This window comes from Lithobates pipiens, unplaced genomic scaffold, assembly GCF_037356315.1.
Source record: "Lithobates pipiens isolate NorthernLeopardFrog02 unplaced genomic scaffold, aLitPip1_a1.2 Scaffold_55, whole genome shotgun sequence".
Taxonomy (NCBI): Eukaryota; Metazoa; Chordata; class Amphibia; order Anura; family Ranidae; genus Lithobates; species Lithobates pipiens.
The window spans coordinates 2,590,242-2,610,933 of NW_027507877.1; the positions used below are offsets into that span (position 1 = coordinate 2,590,242).

At 43.5% G+C, this 20,692-nt stretch overlaps 1 protein-coding gene across 2 annotated transcripts in view; it reads left to right on the forward strand.

The window, feature by feature from the left end:
• Nucleotides 1–20,692, forward strand: part of LOC143957716 (cytosolic phospholipase A2 gamma-like) — a 138,052-nt gene that overhangs the window by 74,836 nt on the left and 42,524 nt on the right. For both annotated transcript variants that reach the window (XM_077467414.1, XM_077467413.1), the window contains 5 exons: nt 6,772–6,795; nt 9,206–9,238; nt 13,611–13,640; nt 15,348–15,377; nt 17,247–17,282. In XM_077467414.1, the coding sequence (XP_077323540.1) occupies nt 6,772–6,795; nt 9,206–9,238; nt 13,611–13,640; nt 15,348–15,377; nt 17,247–17,282 (153 nt within the window). The remainder of the gene's footprint in view (nt 1–6,771; nt 6,796–9,205; nt 9,239–13,610; nt 13,641–15,347; nt 15,378–17,246; nt 17,283–20,692) is intronic.

Sequence of the window (20,692 nt, forward strand, 5' to 3'; positions counted from 1 at the left end):
CTTCAGGGCAGAGAAAGGTGCTGTGGTTGGTTTTTGTAAAGAATTTTACAGCTAGTTGGGTAATTTTCTTTATCGTACATCATAGGACACAGAGCCTTAAACATTAGTGGGTTATAGCTGCATTCAGGTGTTGACACTGGCACACCCAATACAGGAAGTTGACTCCCCTTCCAGGTGTACATCGGGTTTTTTTTTTTGCCAGTGTCTAAAGGTGTTGGTCACATGTGAAGACATGCTTTGGACCTCCAGGAGGGATCCATGCTGGATTAAAAAAGCCTCCAACTGGATCCATCCCGCCACTGCGTCTCCAGGATGGTACCTGGGCCTTGCGTAGAACAAGGTTTTGCATGTAATGCTTCTCTTTGAGGGCTGGAGCCTAGGAACCAGGACTTTTTGGTCTTGCTATGTTGCTTAAAGCGGTCCTGAGGGGTGCTATACATGGTCCAAAGCAGCGTAACCCCTATTAAAATGGCCCCAGTCTTTGAAGGTTTAACCACGCTGCCCACCGTGATGGGTGAAGTTTAAATCTGTCTGTTTGCAGTTCCTATGCCTTCCTCTTATTTTTAATTTTTTCCTTGTTGCAGGATACTGCTGTAAAGTCCACTTATGACTTTTCTTTCAATTATATTGTAAAATGCCTTCAATCTAGAGGGAGTAATGGTGTATAGATCATGTTTAAATCTAATACAGCATGTGTCTTAGCAGCTGGAGGGGGGTCTCCTCTCCCCCTAAATGGGGAAGCTGAGTAGATGGAGATGCATGTTATAACGAGCATAAATCTGAAAGCTGATAAAACGGCTGTGTAAATCCTCCCCCTTCCTCTGAGCTCTGAGGGGACTCTTGCTAAAGCACAGAAAAGGGCATGGCGCATGACAATCAGGCTCATACCAAAAAAAAGCTGATACTCTGGGAAACGGACAGTGTCTATCAGAGCAGCTGAAGCAAGGCTGCTACAGGACACAGAAGTGCTGGTGCATGTGAGGGGTTTACACAGGCATTTGCAGTACAGGGAAAACGTATTGTTAAGTATTAGATCATTCTATGCTACCACTGTTTTTTTTTTTTTCCTACTTTTCAAATAGAATAGTTCTTGGAGTACCTTTTTTTTTTTTTTTTTTTTTTTTTTTTTTTAATATACTTTACACTATGGCTTATAGTCTTATTACTAAGGCACCAAAACCACCCCCAGGTGCTGGGAACCCCAGATTTGCCTCCACATTGTCATCCTCTCTGGAGATGCCTGACATGGCAAGCCGGGGTGAGTCATTAAAAGCAATTGGTACAACTGCTTCTCGCACTTCAGCCCCTGTATACCTGACTGAAGATGCATTTTCCTCTGCCCTGCAGGGCTTAGAAGGAAGATTGGTGGCTTTAATCGCATCCTCCATTTAAAGGGGGTAAGTGTGCTAGATCACGCTATCCCACTCCAAACACCGTACCAGGGGAATAGTGGGGACAAGACTAGGTATTGCCCTCAAATGATTGGGGAAAAACAGATTACTCCTCTGTGGAGGAAACAGTTTAAGTCTCAGCTTCACAATCTGAAGTACAAATCCTTACAGACATGGTTCACTCCACTTCCCCTAACAGACTCAGCTGAAAGTCTGGTTTCTTCTTTGGGTTTCTTGAAATCTTCATAACCAGTGCATGCGATTCCAGTCCACACAATACTAGAGAAGCTTATTTATACCGAATGGAATCATCTGGATGAGCCTTGTCTCCCAAAGATTCTTAGTTCTTTATCCTATGGAGGAAAAAAATCACCAAAAAATGGAAAGTTCCAGCAGTAGATGCTGCAATTTCCAGTGTGAATAAAAGTTTAACTTGCCCAGTGGACAATGCACAAATGTTAAGGATCAAACAGATTCATTGGGATTCCTGTGTGTTTTTTTTTTTTTTTTAAGCAGGTACTGTTGCTCGGCCTGCAATTGCAGCTATAGGCATCTGTCAGTCCTTAAAATACCAGTTCAGAGGCCCTTAACAAGCTCCCTGCACAACAGGACAGTGAGTTGGCCAATTTACCAAAAGCATTATGTTTTGCCATAGATGCTATAAAGGATTCTATTCACCAGGGGTCTCGCCTTGCACTTGTGCTAGTACACATGCATAGGACCCTTTGGCTTAAGGGGTGGTCTGCCGAAGCACCCTGCAAAAACCTACGGTCTAGTTTCCCATTTCATGGGTAGCAATTTGGCGAGCTATTTGGATAAATACATCCAGACAATTTCCAGTGGGAAAAAGTACTTTTGCCAGTCAAAGTATAAACGTCCTTCATTTAAACAGACTCTCTCCTGTGAGGATGGAGGAGGATGGAGGAGGATGGAGGAGGATGGAGGAGGATGGAGGAGGATGGAGGAGGATGGAGGAGGATGGAGGAGGATGGAGGAGGATGGAGGAGGATGGAGGAGGATGGAGGAGGATGGAGGAGGATGGAGGAGGATGGAGGAGGATGGAGGAGGATGGAGGAGGATGGAGGAGGATGGAGGAGGATGGAGGAGGATGGAGGAGGATGGAGGAGGATGGAGGAGGATGGAGGAGGATGGAGGAGGATGATGGATGAGGATGGAGGAGGAGGATGGATGAGGATGGAGGAGGAGGATGGATGAGGATGGAGGAGGAGGATGGATGGAGGAGGAGGATGGATGGAGGGAGGGAGGGAGGGAGGGGGGAAGGAGAGAGGGAGGGAGGGAGGGAAGGAGAGAGGGAGGGAAGGAGAGAGGGAGGGAGGGAGGGAAGGAGAGAGGGAGGGAAGGAGAGAGGGAGGGAGGGAGGGAAGGAGAGAGGGGAGGAAGGAGAGAGGGAGGGAAGGAGAGAGGGAGGGAAGGAGAGAGGGAGGGAAGGAGAGAGGGAGGGAAGGAGAGAGGGAGGGAGGGAGGGAAGGAGAGAGGGAGGGAGGGAGGGAAGGAGAGAGGGAGGGAGGGAGGGAAGGAGAGAGGGAGGGAGGGAGGGAAGGAAGAGAGGGAGGGAGGGAGGGAAGGAGAGAGGGAGGGAGGGAGGGAAGGGAGGAGGGAGGGAGGGAGGGAAGGAGAGAGGGAGGGAGGGAGGGAAGGAGAGAGGGAGGGGAGGGAGGGAAGGAGAGAGGGAGGGAGGAAGGGAAGGAGAGAGGGAGGGAGGGAAGGAGAGAGGGAGGGAGGGAGGGAGGAGGGAGGGAGGAGGATTATTATTCTACATCTCACTTTCTGAGATCAAACATTCCCAAGGATCCAGGGAAAAAAAGACAATCCCTGTTTGAAGCTTTAGACCAATTGACTCAAGTGGTAATCCTACAGAAGAACAAAGTTTTTAGGTTTCTATTCAAACCTGATTATGGCACCAAAACTGAATGGAGATGTTGGGACCATTCTGGATCTAAAAAATCTAAATTTGGTTCCTAAATTTGCTCATTTTAAATGGAAGGGATCAGGTCAGTGTTCTCCATCCTACAAGGTGGAGAACTTCTGACATCAGGGGTGCATATCTGCATGTCCCTATATTTCCCACTCACCAAAGGTTTCTAGGATTTGAAGTGGAACAAGGGCACTTTCAGTTTGTGGCATTACCCTTTGGGCTAGCCAGAGCACCACAAGTATTCACAAAAATACTGGCCTCACCTCTAGCCAGGTTGAGGGCACAGTTCATAAGTGTTGGCGTACCTAGACTATCTATTGTTGATGGACTATTCAGTGACTCACTTAAGACAAAACATATGTATTACAACAGTTACCTGGAAAGTATTGGTTGGATCCTCAACCAGTAAGAAGGCTGGATTACTTAGGCCTGATCATAGATGCAGCCCAGAAGAGGGTGTTCTTGCCTCCAGTAAAGATTGGCTCCATACAAGAGTTGGTACGGATGGTCAAGTCGAAAGCAAATCCTTCAATTCGCCTTTGCATAAGGTTGTTGTAAAGATGGTAGCTTCATTTGAAGCTGTCCCCTATGCCCAGTTCCATTCAAAACTGAATCCTCTCTGCTTGAAAAGACAATCCAAGTTTTGGACTTGCCAATGCGGCTGTCCCCAAGAGTGTCTCAAAGCCTCAGTTGGTGGTTTACGAAGCCGTTTGCTGAAGGGGAAATCCTTCAGACCAATCTGGAAAGTAGTAATGACAGATGCCAGCCTCTCGGGCCAGGGAGCTGTACTAGAGGAGACAAATGTCCAGGGAGAGTGGTCAAAACTTGAAAGACACTGCCCAAATCTCTAGGATGTTGATGGGCTGGGCTATCTGGCTCTGAAAACCTGGACCTCCAGGTTAAAGAATTGTCCAGTCTGGATTCAATATGACAGCTGTGGCCTATATCAATCACCAAGGGGGCACCAAGAGTCTCTCAGCTCAAAGGTGAACCATATCCTAACTTGGGTAGAAAGGAATGCCCCATCCCTATTGGCAGTTTTCATTCTGGGAGTAGAAAATTGTCAGGCGGACTTTAAGTCACCAGCAGGGAAATGGTCTTAGACCATGGCCCTAAAGCGTTTTGGGCTGTTTGCCAAAGATGGGGGACTCAGGACATAGAACTTCTAGTGTCCAGATTCAACACAACGCTAGTCGGCTTTGTTCCCAGAACAAGAGATCCACTTGCATACATCACAGATGCGCTGGTAACTCCATGGAATCCATTTTTCACTGATGTACACTTTTCCCCTGATTTAGTTGCTGCCTCAACTTCTTTGCAGGATGAAGCTGGAAAGAAAGCCGGTAATCCTGGTAGCACCAGCATGGCCCAGAAGGTCAGAGTACGCAGAGATCGTAAAGATTGCAGTGGCGGGTCCTTGGCCTCTCCCACTAAGGCCAGACCTGCTATTGCGGGGGCTGTTATTCCATCCTACTTTACAAATGCTAAATTTAACTGCTTGGCTATTGAAACCCACATTCTGGAAAAGCATGGGCTTTCCAGGTCTGTTATCTCACCTTTTAATCAAGGTATGGAAACAAGTTTCCAGAGCTGTATATTGGAGTTTGAAAAGCTTACGTTTCCTGTTGTGAATACAAGGGTTGGCACCCTCGGAGATGTAGAAAGGCAGGGATTCTGCCTATAATATAATTGGGCATAGAGATGAAGTTGGCCCTGAGTACTATTAAGGGCCAACTCTCATCCTTATCGGTTTTATTTCAAAGACCACTCGCTACGTATTCTTTAGTTCAGGGATTTATGCAAGGGTGATGCGGATTAATCTGCCAGTTAAATCACCTTTTAACCCCTTGGGAATTTAATTTAGTTTTGTCCAGTGTTACAAAAACAATCATTTGAACCATTACAGCATGTTCCCTTAATCCTTCTGACTAGGAAGCTGATAATTTTTGGTTGCTATATCCTCAGCAAGGAGGATTTCAGAATTGGCTGCTCTTTCTTGTAAAGAGCCATATTTGATTCATGAGGTTTTTGCGACTTTGTCCATGCTCTTTGCCAAAAGTGGTTTGAGGCTTCCATCTGAAGATATTGTACTGCCATGTATTTTTTTTTTTTTTTTTTTTTTTTTTTTTTTCTGCCAGAAGGTCCTAAGACGGGCTGAGTCCAAATCCACTGTTGCTAAGTGGATGTGGCAAGTTATAATTCAAACTTGTGATTTAAGGGGTAAGATTCCCCCTAATTCAAGTTAAGGCGCACTCTACCAGAGCGGTTGGTGCTTCCTGGGTAGTGCGTCACCAGGCCTCCTTTGCTCAGATCTGCAAGGCCGCAACTTGGTCTTTGGTCCATACATTCACAAAAATTTCCCAAGTGTATGTAAGAAGGAATGAGGATATCACCTTTGGGCGCAGTGTGCTGCAGCAATAGAAGTCCTCAAGGTCTGGGGGGGTGCCCTATGGGTTGTCTTCCCCCCCCCCCCCCCTCCTCAAGTAGCATTGCTATGGGATGTCTCACTAAGTAAATACTTAAGGCTCTGTGTCCTATGATGTATGATAAAGAAAATAGGATTTTTTATAACAGTTCACCTGTAAAATCCCTTTCTTGGAGTAAATCATAGGACACAGAGGTCCCTCCCCCTCTTTTTATGGGATTTAAGTAAAATGCTTGGCTAAAAAAAAACTGAGGTACTCCTAGGAGGGGGGGGGGGGGGTTATATAGGGGAGTCAACTTCCTGTATTGGGTGTACCAGTGTCAACATCTGAAGGTAGCTGCAAATTGCAACCCACTAAGAAAATACTTGAGGTTCTGTGTCCTATGATGGTCAGAAAATAGGATTTTTATAACTGCTTGCCTGTAATATCATTTTCTTGGTGTACAATATCAAAAACATCCTCAGTGGTGATGGATACGGTGATCTGCCATTTCAGTAATGTCATCCCATAGCTATTCTGCAATTTTAATACCATGATATTCATAGTAAGCATTATGGGGTCTACCTATAAAAAAAATTCAATGAACAAATGTGACCCAAAGCCACACAGCTCCAATGAGACATGTCGTATTCCATTATAGAACAATCTCCTATAATCATTAGCGCCATCTAATGGCTAAAATGCCAATCTTTCCAGATTGTTGTATTTAAAATCAAATACCACATTATGACCAATAGGATGGGGCTTGTATTACAGAGAATAAGGTTCAGTGGAGCAGTGTGGACCTGCGTTGTGGATCTTTTATACATAGACTTCGATGGGGGGGGGGGGGGATTAGTAGAAATGCAGCAGAATTTTAATACTATTATATTTGAAATTACTTATTTTTATTTTATGACCTTTCAAAAAGCACACCTTGATCCAATCACACAATGAGTCACACAGATACCTATAATTCTTGGTGTTGGTGTTTATATGCACAGATTTCATAAATTTTGTTTCCATTCATTTTATCCAGGAACCTGGAGTGGTATAAAGGAAGGTAAGGTGACTTCTTCCATACACTGATCAGCTAATAGATGTGATATTATGGACTCCACCAGATCTCTGAAGGTTTGCTGTGGTATCTGGCCCCAATCCATCAGTAGCTGTTCTTGAAGTCCTGTGTGTTGCTAGGTGGGGCCTCCATGTATCAGACTCGATTTTTGATTGAGATCTGGAGAACTTGAAGGTCAAGTCAATTAGTCTCAGATCTGTAAGGCTGAGCCTTCCCCCCCCCCCCCCCCTTTCCCCCTCCTCCTAGGTCAAGGGTCTCAACTTTGTACACAAAGGGCCAGTGGGGAAAAAAATTATGCCCCATCAAAGAATGTTGGACTTGAAATGTTTTGCTTTTGTTGATCTTAACTAGATGCTGACCGCCGACCGTCCAATGACAGCGAGGCGGCGCACCTATTGTGGCGGGAGGCCGTCATATGATGGCCTCCCGTTTAAACAAGGAATGCGCGCGATCGTGCACGCGCATCCCTGTTTCTTCGGTGGAGGCGTGTCAAGGAGACACCGCTCGCCACCGAACTGGGTGAACAGCCATTGGATATGGCTGTTTACCATGTGATCGGCCGTGATGAAGTCACGGCCGATCACACATGGTCACACCCTGGCTGTGCACGGCGCGTGCACGTCGGTGACGGCGTGTTCCCAGGGAACACTGCTCGTCACTGACGCTGGTAAACAGCCAATGGCCGGCTGTTTACCCACGTGATCGGCTGTGACCCTTTCACAGCCGATCACTAAAATGTAAAACCGCGGTAACGTGATGTTACCGGGTTGTTCTCCTCCTCACACACTGATCGTGTGTGAGGAGGAGATTGCGGTAACATCTCGTTACCGCCTAGTGTACACCAATCACACTGATTGCCCCCCCCCCCCCAATAGAGGACCTGTCACCACCCCTCATAGTACCTGTCAATCACAGTCCATCAGGGTACCCGAGTACCTGTCCCGGCCCATCAGGGTACCCAAATACCAGTCACCAAGCCAACAGAGTACCCAGAGTACCTGTCACCAGGCCATGTCTCATAGAATATACGTTGGGGTATTTACCCACAAAATGACCCCATTTTGGAAAGCAATTTCACTGTCCTGGTGGTCCAGGACCTTCAAAATTGTGATGGGTAGGAATGAAATGTGATGTGTCATTTATGCTCCTAGAACGCCTGAACGTACTACTTCAATGTTCGGCCTCTCTATGTGGCCAGACTGTGTAAAAGTCCTACACATGTGGTATTGCCATACTCGGGAGGAGTAGCAGAATGTATTTTGGGGTGTAATTTTTGCTGTATACATGCTATGTGTTAGAAATATCTCATAAATTGACAATTTTGTGTAAAAAAAAAAATAATAAAAAAATCAAAAATGCGTTTTAATTTTTTTTTCCACATATTCCAAAAACTTCTGGAAAAAAATTAACCATTCAAAAGACTCATTATGCCTCACAGATTATACGTTGGGGTGTTTGCTTTCCAAAATGGGGTCATTTTATGGGCAATTCCATTGTCCCGGTACTCTAGGGACTTCAAAAGTGTAATAGGTGGTTGAGAAATGAGATGCGTCATTTTTGCTCGTAGAACGTCTGAATGTACTACATCAATGTTGGTCCTCTGTATGTGGCCAGGCTGTGTAAAAGTCTCACACATGTGGTATCGCCGTATTCGGGAAGAGTAGCAGAATGTATTTTGGGGTGTAATTTGTTGTATGCATATGTTTGTGTGTGTGTGTGATAACCTGATAATATGACAATTTTGTAAAAAAAATAATAAAAAAAAATCTTAATTTTGCAAAGAATTGTGGGAAAAAATGACAACTTAAAAAAACTCACCATGCTACTTAATACCTTTGGAATGTCTACTTTGTAAAAAGTGGTCATTTGGGGGGTATTTGTACTTTCCTGACTTGTTGGTGTCTCAAGAAATGACTCACCTGATGTACTGAAGGTCTGATCAGAAGTGATCAATTTTCAGCAATTGGCACCATAGTTTGTAGACTCTATAACTTTCACAAAGACCAAATAATATATACTAATGTGGGTTATTTTTTACCAAAGATATGTAGCAGTATAAATGTTGGCCAAAATGTATGAAGAAAAATTAATAGCAAAAATTTGACAAAAACAAAGGCTTTTTTTTTTTTTTTTTTTTTTTTTTTTTTTCTCCCGGTGACGCTGTGTGAGGGGCTATCAAAGCTCAGTGGTTGCTGGAGAGAGATTATCCTGGATGGAGCTCCATGTTTAGTGGCCATTTTACACTCATGACCAGACCACGTCCCATCAATCTTCATGTGACATTTTATAAGTGTTTCATTAATTCAGAAATCTAATTCTGCAGGAAAAATGTCTGAGCTTCTGTTCATGTTTTTTTGGGGTGATATTGATGACATCATGTTTTACTTTATCATAGTGGTCCAAGAAATGTCCTGGTCTGTCAGACGAGGTATGTAATGCCGGCCATCCAATTTATAAGATGAGGTGATAATAATGTTCTCTTGTTCTATCCAGAAATATCACAGCAGATTCCTTAACTGGTTTAGATGTATCCATCCAACATAATGCCATGGATCAGATTTATCTCCAATCACACCCTACAGTATATCTACTGTATGTAATCTCAATGAATACAGCCCTCACATTTTTTTTTTTTTTTTTTTTTTTTTTTTTTTTTTTTTTTTGAACCATCATTTTTTATTGAAAGTTATGTAGGGTACAGAAGGAAAAAAAAAAAGGGGGAAATGGGGAAAAAGGAAAAAATAGAACTAAAAAAACGAAGTTGGGTTCAGAAGGGGGTTAAATGCGATATACATAATGCATCGTCGAGTGACGTGACATACACAAGAGAAACCAGACGGAGTTGTAATGTAAATCATAACTTATAGATAATAGACAATCTAGACTATATAGTTGGTGAAATATCAATGGTGATATCATGCGAAACAAAAATTGCGTTGTATCAAGAATTCGGCTTAAGCTCTAGTTCACTTGTAGTTCGTATCTTTTTTTTTAGGCCAGATAGACCATCTGCTATCAAATTTCTTTATTTGTAGAGAATTGAATGCAAGAAGACGCTCGAACGTATAGTTTCTGTGTACTGCTTTAGTGATATCAGAGAGGTTAATGGTAGTGTTCGTTTTCCATGTGCGTAAAATGTATGCTCGGGTCTCTAGGAGGATATGACTGATTACTGGTATGTGATCTGTCGGAAATGTATCAATACCTATATGTAATAGTGCCAAAGCTGGTATAGGGGGAGTAAGAATTCCAGTGATAGAAGAAATTAAATAGAACACTTGATTCCATATGCTACGAACATTTGGACATTTCCAAAACATGTGCATTAAGTTACCTATATGACCATTGTCTCCAACATTGTGGTGATGAGTGCAGGAAGTATTTTGACAATCTATACGGTGTGTATTGCCATCTGTTCACAATTTTAATTGACATTTCCCAATGTTGAGTACAATGCGTCGAAGTGTGGATCGCTTTGAAGGCTGATAGCCATTGATCATGTGAAAACGTAGCATTTGGGTCATTTTCCCATTTACACATTGTAGCTGTTTTCCTAAAGGTGTTTTTGTTTTGCAGGTGGTTATAGAAAAAGGAAATACCCCCTGTGGTCTTAGTAGTATAGAAGTGCCAAGTTTTGGGAGGTATACTCACTTCTGGAAATGAGTGGTTTTTGAGGAAGTTTAGAATGCGTAGACCTGAGAACCAGGAAGTATTAGGCAGATTATATTGGGTGAGCAGTCGAGCCATTGATTTGGTGCGATGACCATCATAAAAGTCTGAAATCAAGGAAATACCATGGTCAGTGAATACTTTCACTGATAACATTGGGATTTTGGCTTCAAGTAGAGTTATGGGTAAGTGGTAAGATAGGGGGTGGTTTTCATCAGCTTTCGATTTTTAAGTATCCCTCACATTTTTGTAAATATCTTATTCCATCCTTTCATGAGACACTGAAGAAATGACACTTGTCTACAATGTAAAGTAGTGAGTGTACAGCTTGTATAACAGTGTAAATTTGCCGTCCCCTCAAAATAACTCAACACACAGCCATTAATGTCTAAACCGCTGGCAACGAAAGTGAGTACACCCCCTAAGTGAAAATGTCCAAAGTGTCAATATTGTGTGGCCACCATTTTTTGCCAGCACTGCCTTAACCCTCTTGGGCATAGAGTTCACTAGAGCTTCACAGGTTGCCACTGGAGTCCTCTTCCCCCCTCCTCCATGATGGAGCTGGTGGCTGTTGGATACCTTGCGCTCCATCTTCCATTTGAGGATGCCCCACAGGTGCTCAATAGGGTTTAGGTCTGGAGGTCCTCCCTCCTGGGTAAGGGATATCCGCAAATGTAACATGATCAGTTTGTCAGATTTCTCCCCACTAACATGGCATGAGATACGTCGGTGACAGTGAAAGAGCTAAAGTGGTATTAAACTCCAAACCAGAAATGTAATATATTGCAGCTTATCAACCAATAGATGTGGCAGCTGCATTTTTTTTTTTTTTTTTTTTTTTATTTATTTTTTTTTTTTTTGTCTGATCCTGCCAGTCTTTTCAACTACCTTTTTAACAACCCAAGCTGTCCGTTTTCTAGCATGGGTCACATTCAGCTGTAGAACACGACAGGAACTGTCACTTTTGCTGTGGGCATGAATACTCCCATCTGCCGCTTTTGTCTGCTTTTGGTGGTCACATGATTGGAAGCTGGTCTGCCCACTACTGATCTTTAGCCTGCATCTGTCTGACAGTTGGGTCCTTGTGCTCAGTGTGTGTGGAGCACACTGTCAGCAGATGAAGATTGGCTGCCCAGTGAAGCACATATGCAGTGTGGGGGTGTTGAAGCCCACCCTCTTTTACCACCACAATACTGTATTGGGTTGTGATTTAAGGGTGCGATTGGGAGGCTAAAAGCACAGCTTGGCCATCAGTCTAAACCTGCCCTATGGGATGTTCCAGATTACGCATTTCACCCTCCCATGGGTTTAGCCATAGAGGTCCGATCCTCTATACATGGTGACTGGACAGACTGCTAGTGTTTAACTTATCTTTTAGCACACCAGCAATCAGCCCAGTCACCCATGCAAAGGATTGACTTCTGCTTGTCTCCTCCCAAAGTCACACCTCTGACATGTTTCACCCTCCCATGGGTTTAGTCATAAAATTTGGATACTCCCTATACATGGTGACCAGGCCCATTGCTAGTGTGTAGAAGACATGGAGCCACACACCAGCAATCATTCCAGTCATTGTGTAAAGGATTGGCTTCAGCTTGTCTTTTCCAACCACAACCTTCAACATGGTTTCACCCTCCCATGGGGTTTTAGTCATAAAGGGTTTAGCCAGATCAGCCCAGTCAACATGAATAGAGGATCCAATTGTCTTAAAGCCACACCTCCAATATGTTTCACCCTCACAGGTTTAGTCATAAAGGTCGGAGCCTCCATACATGGTGACTGGGCTGATTGTGGCTCCTTAACTTTTAGCACAGTTTCAACTTTTTTTTTTTTTTTCCTTCTCATGAAGGCACCCCCTAAAATTATAGACTGCCTTGAAGCACCCCATTCTAAAATGTAAAATTCTGAACTAATAGTTCTAAATATTGCAGCAACATCGTTGCACGTAGGACACCTAATGATTTATGCTTCCAAAGCAAAATATGCTTTTGCACTCTGGTACTGACTAGTATTCCAATGTTTCTCTTCTCCCTCAATTTCTCTACATCAGTTAGCTATTGTTACCTATGCTGAAGGAGAGGGCAGAGGACGGTTTAGAGGGTCAAACAATGACGCCGTGCAGGCAACCAACATCCATGATGATGGCATCAGTTGTAAGAATGACTGTGTCTAGAAGGTCATAATGGTGCATAATGAGAACGTGTGGCTTTGTGTAACTAAAATGCAAGCCTGATCATCCTACTGGCCTATATAAAAATGTGAAGACATTTTTTGGCATTTTGCCAAGGCACCCCCTGAAGAAACCTCAAGGCATCCCAGGGCACCTGGTCACCCTGCTTGAAAAATGCTGTTCTAGCAAGTGGCTTGGCTCCTCTTAAAGCCTCCACATTTCACCCTCCCATGGGTTTAGTCATAGAGATACGATCCTCTGTACATGTTGACTGGGCTGAATGCTAGTGTGCAGATCCTTGTCTTCTAGCACACTACCAATTGGCCCAATAAACCTATATAGAGGATAGGCTTCACCTTGTCTCCTCTCTAAACCCAAGAGGGTGAAACGCATTGGAGGTGTGGTTTTAGGGAGAAGTCTGATCCTCTATACATGGTGACTGGGCTCATGGCTGGTGTGTGGCTCCTTATCTTCCACAGTCAGTTACAATGATCTGGGGAAGCTCTGCTGGATGTGAACTCCCCAACCGTATTGGAGTCACTTGGCTGCTGTAAGCCGGTGCTCTTTACTATTTTTAGGGTGACGATGCTTCTCCATCACCGCTGATTACTCTTCTGTGAAGTGTGGAGCACATCAGACTGGGGCACTGCTAAAGCTGGCTATACACTAGTAGATTTGTGACCCAATGTTCTTATGCATGTTTGCTTGAACATTCATACTAATAATTTTGTACATTTGATGACTGGAGAAATTGCCTTAGAAGCATTTCAACAATGATGGAACATTCTGAACAAAAATTCCCTTAGTGTATGGCCGGTCTGACTCCTCCTTCATCCATACCTCATTTCCTCCCTCGGGATCTCCTCCTCTGATCTCCTCCATTCACCTACATATAGAAGTTGTGTTTGCAGATCTGGATGTTACTAATGCCGTTCTCTGACCTCTTTTCTCTTTCCAACAGTAAAAAATGTCTATGTGGGAGTCTTGAAAAGTAAGTGGCTGTGTCGTGTGGCTTATTTTTATTTTTCTCATGTGAATGTTAATTTGCTAATCTCCATTATAATTCATCAAAATAAACCATCGTAGATTATATAATTTTTGACCTGTCTGATTTGTTGGAGGAATTCCAGGTATTCTTTAGTCAACAAGGTACTATGGGCTTTAACTATATCTATCTTGAAAATTTCATATCCAATCTTCAAACCCACTTTGTCCTTTTTTTAATTTCTCCCCCCTACCCACCTCCAAGCCTCATCCCTTGGTTCTCCGCTCCCAGTACCACCCCTTATAGAGAATACAGACTTGCCTGTCCTGGAATCCAGTGATGTCGGCACCCCAGCTGATGTTTCCATCAGGTGCTGCTGCCGCCACCATTGCTAAGGGAACCCAACGGAAGCTTTGTGGCTTCACAGCTGGGTCTCTAATGCGCATGCGTGAAGTGTGCAGTGCTTCCTGAATGGTGTGGTGAGGGCAGGAGAAGGGGGGGGGGGGGGCAAACATCTGCTGGAAGTGGGGAAGGGTACCTGTCAAACGGGTACCCCCTCCAAGTGGCACCGGAGGGGGAATGGGATAAGTGCAAGTAACACTTTTTTGGGTGGAACTCCACCACACTTAATTGGGAAAAACAGTAAAAAAAGCTCACCCGTGGCTAGCAACCCCCCCAGCAACAATGTGCCCTCCCAGCAAAAATACTCCAGACGGCAACTATGGACACCCCAGAAGCAACAATAGATTCCTCCCTAAACATTACCCCTCTGCAATAATTGACCTTCCAACAACATAAGACCCACCCCCAGCAACAACAATAGAGCCCCCTCCAGCACCCCTTGCCATTTCATACTTTTAGTACCGGAACTGTGTCCCCCGCGTTCCTGCTAAAACTGCTGATGCAAAAATTAAATAAACTCCCACAGCAATACTTCTCTGAAATTGTGTCCTGCAGTAATACATTTCCCCCCCCCCCCCCCCCCGATGTCCCTAGTGTACCAGGTACAATGACTCCCCCAGCTTCATTTAATCTGTGACACTGGGGGCATCCTGTGAGTGCAGGGGGTCTTGAACCCGCCCCTTCAGGGCAGAGAAAGGCACTGTGGTTGGTTTTTTTGTAAAATATTTTTTTACAGCTGGTTGGGTAATTTTCTGACTAATCTCAAAATCCTCTTCAGTGATGGTAATGAAGGATACGGTGATCTGTCATTTCAGTAATGTCATCCTGTAGCTATACTGCAATTGTAATATTACCATGATATTCCTAGTAAACATTACGGGGTCTTTGTATAAAAAAAAAAAATTAAGTGACCAAATGTGACCAAAATCAGCACCACTCCAATGAAACATGCCGTATTCTGTTATAGAACCATCACCTATAATCATTAGCGCCATCTAATGGTCAAAATTATTTTCCTTCCAGATTGTGGTAATTAAAATCAAAAGCCACATTATGGACAATAGGATGGGGCTTGTTTAACAAAATAAGTTTCATTGGAGCAGTTGTGGATCTGCGTCGCGGACCATTTATACCTAGACTTTGAGGTGTAGAGTAGAAATGCAACAGAATTTTGATACCAATTATTAGAATTTATTTTATGACCTTTTTAAAAAGCACATCTTGATCCGATCACACCATGAGACACATATCTTATTCTTGGTGTTGTATACACGGCTTTCACTGATTTTGTTTACATTTTGTTTTATCCAGGAACCTGGAGTCAAGTTGGTATAAAGGAAGGTAAGGAGACTTCATCTTCTTCCATACACTGATCAGATAATGGATGAGATAACATTATGACCACCCACCATAACCCATCCAGGTATGGACTCCACCAGATCTCTGAAGGTTTGCTGTGGTATCTCCCCCAATCCATCAGTAGCAGTTCTTGAAGTCCTGTGTGTTGCTAGGTGGGGCCTCCATGTATCAGACTCGATTTTGATTATTGAGATCTGGAGAATTTGGAGGTCAAGTCTAATCAGTCTCACACCTGTAAGGCTGAGATCTTCTCATTCCCCCCCCCCCCCCCCCCCCCTTTTTTTTTTTTTTTTTTCTCCACAAGGATATTTTTTTTATGCCTCTTCAGCTGAATTTTTATAATCTTCATAAAGTTCTGTTTTAATGCCCCTGGTTACCCCTCATTATGGGATTTTTCTTGATACTGAAGGGAACAGAGGCAACACCAATCAGCCCAGTGAATTCAATATGGAATTGGGACAGCCTCAGTTCATCCTCCCCGGTCAAGGGTCTCAACTACTTTGTACACAAAGGGCCAGTGGGGGGGGGGGGTGGATGATGCCCCATCATTGGTTTTGGAGGAATTGTGCCCTAGCAAAAAAATGCTTGAAATATTTGCTTTTGTCTATTTTGAACTGGGTTTTATATATTCTGCTTGGTCAACGTTTACTTTGCTAGTTGGGTTCCCACCTGTCCAGGATTCACCAGTCTGGGTTTTGAAATCTGGACATATTATTCAGACTAGACTGTGGGCCCCTTAACTCTGGCATGCCTGAGCCCACCCTAATCCCCCAGTGGAGCGCAGATTCCCTCTGCTGCCCAGGTTGCACACACCTCGGCTCTCCAACTAACCAAGTACAATGACCATAAAATGCATAGACTTCCCCCCCCCCCCCCTTCTCGATCCTGCCTCAGAGCAAGTGCCTACACCAAGGTAAGGAGGACTCGGATGTAAGGGGTGCCCTACCACTTCGACACTATACCCAGTTGCTTCAACTTTGTTTAATACCACTAAACGTTGACCGTTAAATAGTTAGCAGTTGGAAAATTTAATGGGTTATCATCTGTGCAAAAAGTCTCACGGTTCTACTCTTGAATTCAGAGCTCCTGAGAGCGGCCCATTCTTACACAAATGTTTTGTAGAAGCCATCTGCATGCCTAGGTGCTTGATTTTATACACCTGACTCCAGTCATTTGGAGGGGGTGTCCCGATACTTTTGGCAATAGTGTGAGGCATTAGAGGGCCTTGTAGAGATGATGCTGTAGGGGAGGTTGCAGGTCTCTTCTGTGATGTCTGGGGCTCCCTTTGTGGGTCTATACTGGAGCTGGCAGGTGCAGAGGAGGGATATTGTGAAGTGATATGCTCCATGCTGTCCTCCCCACCATCTTGTGCTTCCTCTGCCAAAGCCAGGAAAGAAAATCAACCTCTTGAGTTGTGGTGGGCGGTTGTACTTCTTTCTTCTTCTTCTTTCTTCTTCTTTCTTCTTCTTCTTTCTTCTTCTTTCTTCTTTCTTCTTTCTTCTTTCTTCTTTCTTCTTTCTTCTTTCTTCTTTCTTCTTTCTTCTTTCTTCTTTCTTCTTTCTTCTTTCTTCTTTCTTCTTTCTTCTTTCTTCTTCTTTCTTCTTCTTTCTTCTTTCTTCTGCAAGGGGCTATCAAAGCTCAGCGGTTGGAGAGAAGATCCTGGCCGGAGCTCCATGTTTAGTGGCCATTTTACATTCATGACCAGACCACATCCCATCAATCTTCATGTGACATTTGATAAACGATCCATTATTTCAGAAATACAATTCTGCAGGAAAATGTCTGATGTTCTTTTGTATATTTTCTGTTTTTGGGGTGATATTGATGACATCTTGTTTTACTTTATCATAGCGGTCAAAGAAAAATCCTGGTCTGAATGTATACGAGGTATGTAATGCAGGCCATCCAATTTATAAGATGAGGTGATAATATCTTGAAAATGGTAAAATGTGTTTAATCTTCTAATATTGGCACATTATTTTTTTTTTTTTTTTTTTCTATTTTCACCTATTATGTGTATTCAGTTCACACTTCACAATAACTGCAGCTATATTTAGTCATTTAATATTGCGTTTTTTTTTTTTTTTTTTTTTTTTTTTTATCTTGTTCTATCCAGAAATATCACCAGCAGATTCCTTAACTGGTTTAGATGTATACATCCAACATAATGCCATGGATCAGATTTATCTCCAATCACACCCTACAGTATATCTACTGTATGTAATCTCTCATATCTCACAAAAAGTGTTAAAAAAAAAAAAAAAAAAAAATGGTTAACACTTTTTGTGAAATGGTAGGGGTACTTTTGTACCCCCTTACCATTTCAAACAAGGGGGGCCGGGATCTGGGGGTCCCCTTGTTAAAGGGGCTTCCAGATTCTGATAAGCCCCCCGCAGACCCCCACAACCACCGGCCAGGGTTGTGGGGATGAGGCCCTTGTCCCCATCAACATGGGGACATGCTTTTGAGGGGGTCAGAGACCCCCAAAGCATCCTCCCAATGTTGAGAGCATGTGGCCTGGTACGGTTCTTTTCCTGCGGCCTGCCAGGTTGTGTGCTCAGATAAAGGGTCTGGTATGGATTTTTAGGGGGACCCCCACGTAATTTATTTATTTTTTTAAATTTGACGAGGGGTTCCCTTAATATCCATACCAGACCTGAAGGGCCTGGTAATTGAATTTAGGGGAACCCCACGCTTTTTTTTTTTTTTTTTTTTTAATCAATGAATGAATTGTTGGCTCCGTAATACAGAGAACACTCATTGAGTGTTCTGAGTTAAGGGAGCTGACAAGTCAGTGATTTTAAAAGACTTATCCTTGCGAAATGACACTTTGTGCAGGGACAGTTCTAAGCACGGGAAACATGCGCCCCTTCACAGGCATACTATAGACACCCCCCAGGTATGAAATTTAAAGGATTACACCTTTGTTTCACTTTAATCATTATTAAAATCACTGCTCCTGAAAAAAACCGGCCGTTTTTAAAACTTTTTTTGCATTAATCCATGTCCCCCGGGGCAGGACCCGGGTCCCCAAACACTTTTTAGCACAGTAACCTGCATATTAGCCTTTAAAATTGGCACTTTAGAACCCTATTAAAGTCTATGGGACTCGAACGTTCAAAATCTAAAGTTCACAAGAAGTTTAGGTCTGTTCGCAGGTTCTGGTACGAACCGAACAGGGGGGTGTTCGGGTCATCCTTAATGTTGGATGTATACATCTAAACCAGTTAAGGAATCTGCTGGTGATATTTCTGGATAGAACAAGATAAAAAAAAAAAAAAAAAAAAAAAAATGGTTAAGACAAACACACTTTTGAAAAATACCTTTATTAAAAATAAAAAAAATTAAAAAGATTCCAGGGACAAATTATCATCTCTCCGGGGTCCAGCGATGGCTGATCTGATCCAGCGACGGGTGATTTTCAGTCCAGCGCTGTCCATACATGCATCCTTCTGTCTCCACTGAGGAGACACTGCAGGTATCCCAGCGCTGACGTTTCTTATATTAGGAGGGTGGGGCCACCCGTCACCTGACCCCGCCCCCTCTGACGCCAGTGAGGGCAGCCAGGGGTTCCCCAATGACCTATGGGTGACCCCACCCCCTCTGATGTAACGCAGGTTTCCGTTACATCAGAGGGGGGTGGGGTCACCCATATGACCCCACAGACCCCCAAAGCATCCTCCCAATGTTGAGGGCATGTGGCCTGGTATGGTTCAAGAGGGGGGCGCTCTCTCGTCCCCCCTTTTCCTGCGGCCTGCCAGGTTGCGTGCTCGGATAAAGGGTCTGGTATGAATTTTTAGGGGGACCCCCACGTCGTGTGTGTTTTTTTTTTTTTTTTTTTTTTTTTTTTTATTATATCCATGAATAAATTGTCGGCTAATACAGAACACTCATTGAGTGTTCTCTGTATTATGGGAGCTGACAATGGAAAGTGATTTTTAAAAGACTTTGTCATTTTGCAAGGGAAAAAAAAAAAAAAAAAACTTTGTGCAGGGACAGTTCTAAGCACAGGAAACATGCGCCCCCTTCACAGGCATACTATAGACACCACCCAGGTATGAAATTTAAAGGAATAGTACACTTTGATTCACTTTAATCATTATTAAAATCACTGCTCCAAAAAAAACGGCCGTTAACTTTTTTTATTTTTTTTTTATTTTTATTTTTTTTTTTTGCATTGATCCATGTCCCCTGGGGCAGGACCCGGGTCCCCAACACTTTTTAGGACAGTAACTTGCATATTAGCCTTTAAAATTAGCACTTTAGATTTCGCCCATAGACTTGTACAGGGTGTTCGCGGCAAATTCGAAAAGCCGGAACACCCCAAATTGTTCGCTAAACAGGCGATGTTGGAGTCGAACATGAGTTTGACTCTAAATCGAAGCTCATCCCTATCCAACATAATGCCATGGATCAGGTTTATCTCCAATCACACCCTACAGTATATCTACTGTATGTAATCTCTCATATCTCACAAAAGTGAGTACACCCCTCACATTTCTGTAAATCTTTTCTTCTATCTTCTCATGTGACAACACTGAAGAAATGACACTTACAATGTAAAGTAGTGAGTGTACAGCTTGTATAACAGTGTAAGGCTGGATTCACACCTATGAATTTTTTGTGCATTTTGCAGATTGGCACCACAGAACATGTTCCATAGGAAACCAGGTTAAGTGGACTCTAGTGCAAATCTGCAAAATGCACTAAACTGCATAGGTGTGAATCTAGCCTCCATTTGCTGTCCCCTCAAAACGGCACACAGCCATTAATGTCTAAATCACTGGTAACAAAAGTTGGTACACCCCTAAGGGAAATCGACCAAATTGGGCCCGGGGTCATGTGACTCATTAGTGTTACAAGGTCTCAGGTGTTAATGGGGAGCAGGTGTGTTAAATCTCCCTCTCCCCTGGGAGTTCAACATGGCACCTCATGGAAAAGAACTCCTTTTATGCGGAGCAACAATCCTTTTTTTCAGATCCTCAAAGATGGCCTAGTCTATAAGATTGGCAAGACCCTGAAACTGAGCTGCAGCATGGTGGCCAAGTCTATACAAAGGTTTAACATAAATCGCCATGGTCAACCAAAGTTTGAGTGCATGTACTCTGCGTCCTTTTCAGATGTTGTCTTTGGGAAACAGACGCATGAGGGCTGCCAGCATTGCTGCAGAGGTTGTAGGGGTGGGGAGTCAGCCTGTCAGTGATCACACCATATGCCGCACACTGCATCAAATTGGTCTGCATGGATGTCATCCCAAATGGAAGCTTCTTATGAAGATGTGCAAGAGAGCCTGCAAA